This window comes from Herpailurus yagouaroundi, unplaced genomic scaffold, assembly GCF_014898765.1.
Source record: "Herpailurus yagouaroundi ecotype Mexico unplaced genomic scaffold, PumYag 56162, whole genome shotgun sequence".
NCBI classification, from domain to species: domain Eukaryota; kingdom Metazoa; phylum Chordata; class Mammalia; order Carnivora; family Felidae; genus Herpailurus; species Herpailurus yagouaroundi.
The window spans coordinates 1-500 of NW_024414249.1; the positions used below are offsets into that span (position 1 = coordinate 1).

A 500-nucleotide genomic window follows, 5' to 3' on the forward strand; every position below is an offset into this window, starting at 1 on the left:
AGCTGCCCCGGAGTCCCAGAAGGCGGCGCCGCATCCCGGAGGCGCGGACCGGGACCGTCTGGTGCTTCTTCGCCGGTAAAGTGCACTAGGGGATGCGGGCCCGGCTCTCCCTGGTTCATCCCTCCAGGAACAACCGGTCCCGGGGCTGGGAGGTCGCGCGGCTGTGGCACGCATCTCACGCCCAGGCACTGGGACGCGGCGGAGTCTCACCACGGGTTCCAGGTTCACTCCCAGGACTTGGCGCGCTTGGCGCCGCGCTTCTGCCACGCTGCTCTCGACCCACACGTCGCCGACTACGCGGAAGCTGGGCGAGGTGGTCAGCGTTGGGGTGGCTGCCCTCCCACTCTCCTCCAGGGTGCGGCCCCCGGAGCTGGGCCCGGGGGCCGTGGGCTTGCAGGGGCTGCTGTCCTCGCGGGACGGCGAAGGCGGTGGCGGCACCTTCCTCTGGCCGGCGGCGACCTTCCGGGCTCCGTGGCGCCTCCTCCTGGCCCAGGTTCCGG

General features: G+C 72.6%; 1 protein-coding gene across 1 annotated transcript in view; it reads right to left on the reverse strand.

Moving 5' to 3' along the window:
• Positions 1-134: 134 nt before the first annotated feature.
• LOC121024100 (coiled-coil domain-containing protein 71L-like) overlaps positions 135-500 on the reverse strand; it is a gene marked incomplete at its 3' end in the record, with an annotated part of 953 nt that continues 587 nt past the window's right edge. The window contains exon 2 of the mRNA XM_040466407.1: positions 135-444. Within this exon, the coding sequence (XP_040322341.1) occupies positions 135-444 (310 nt within the window). The remainder of the gene's footprint in view (positions 445-500) is intronic.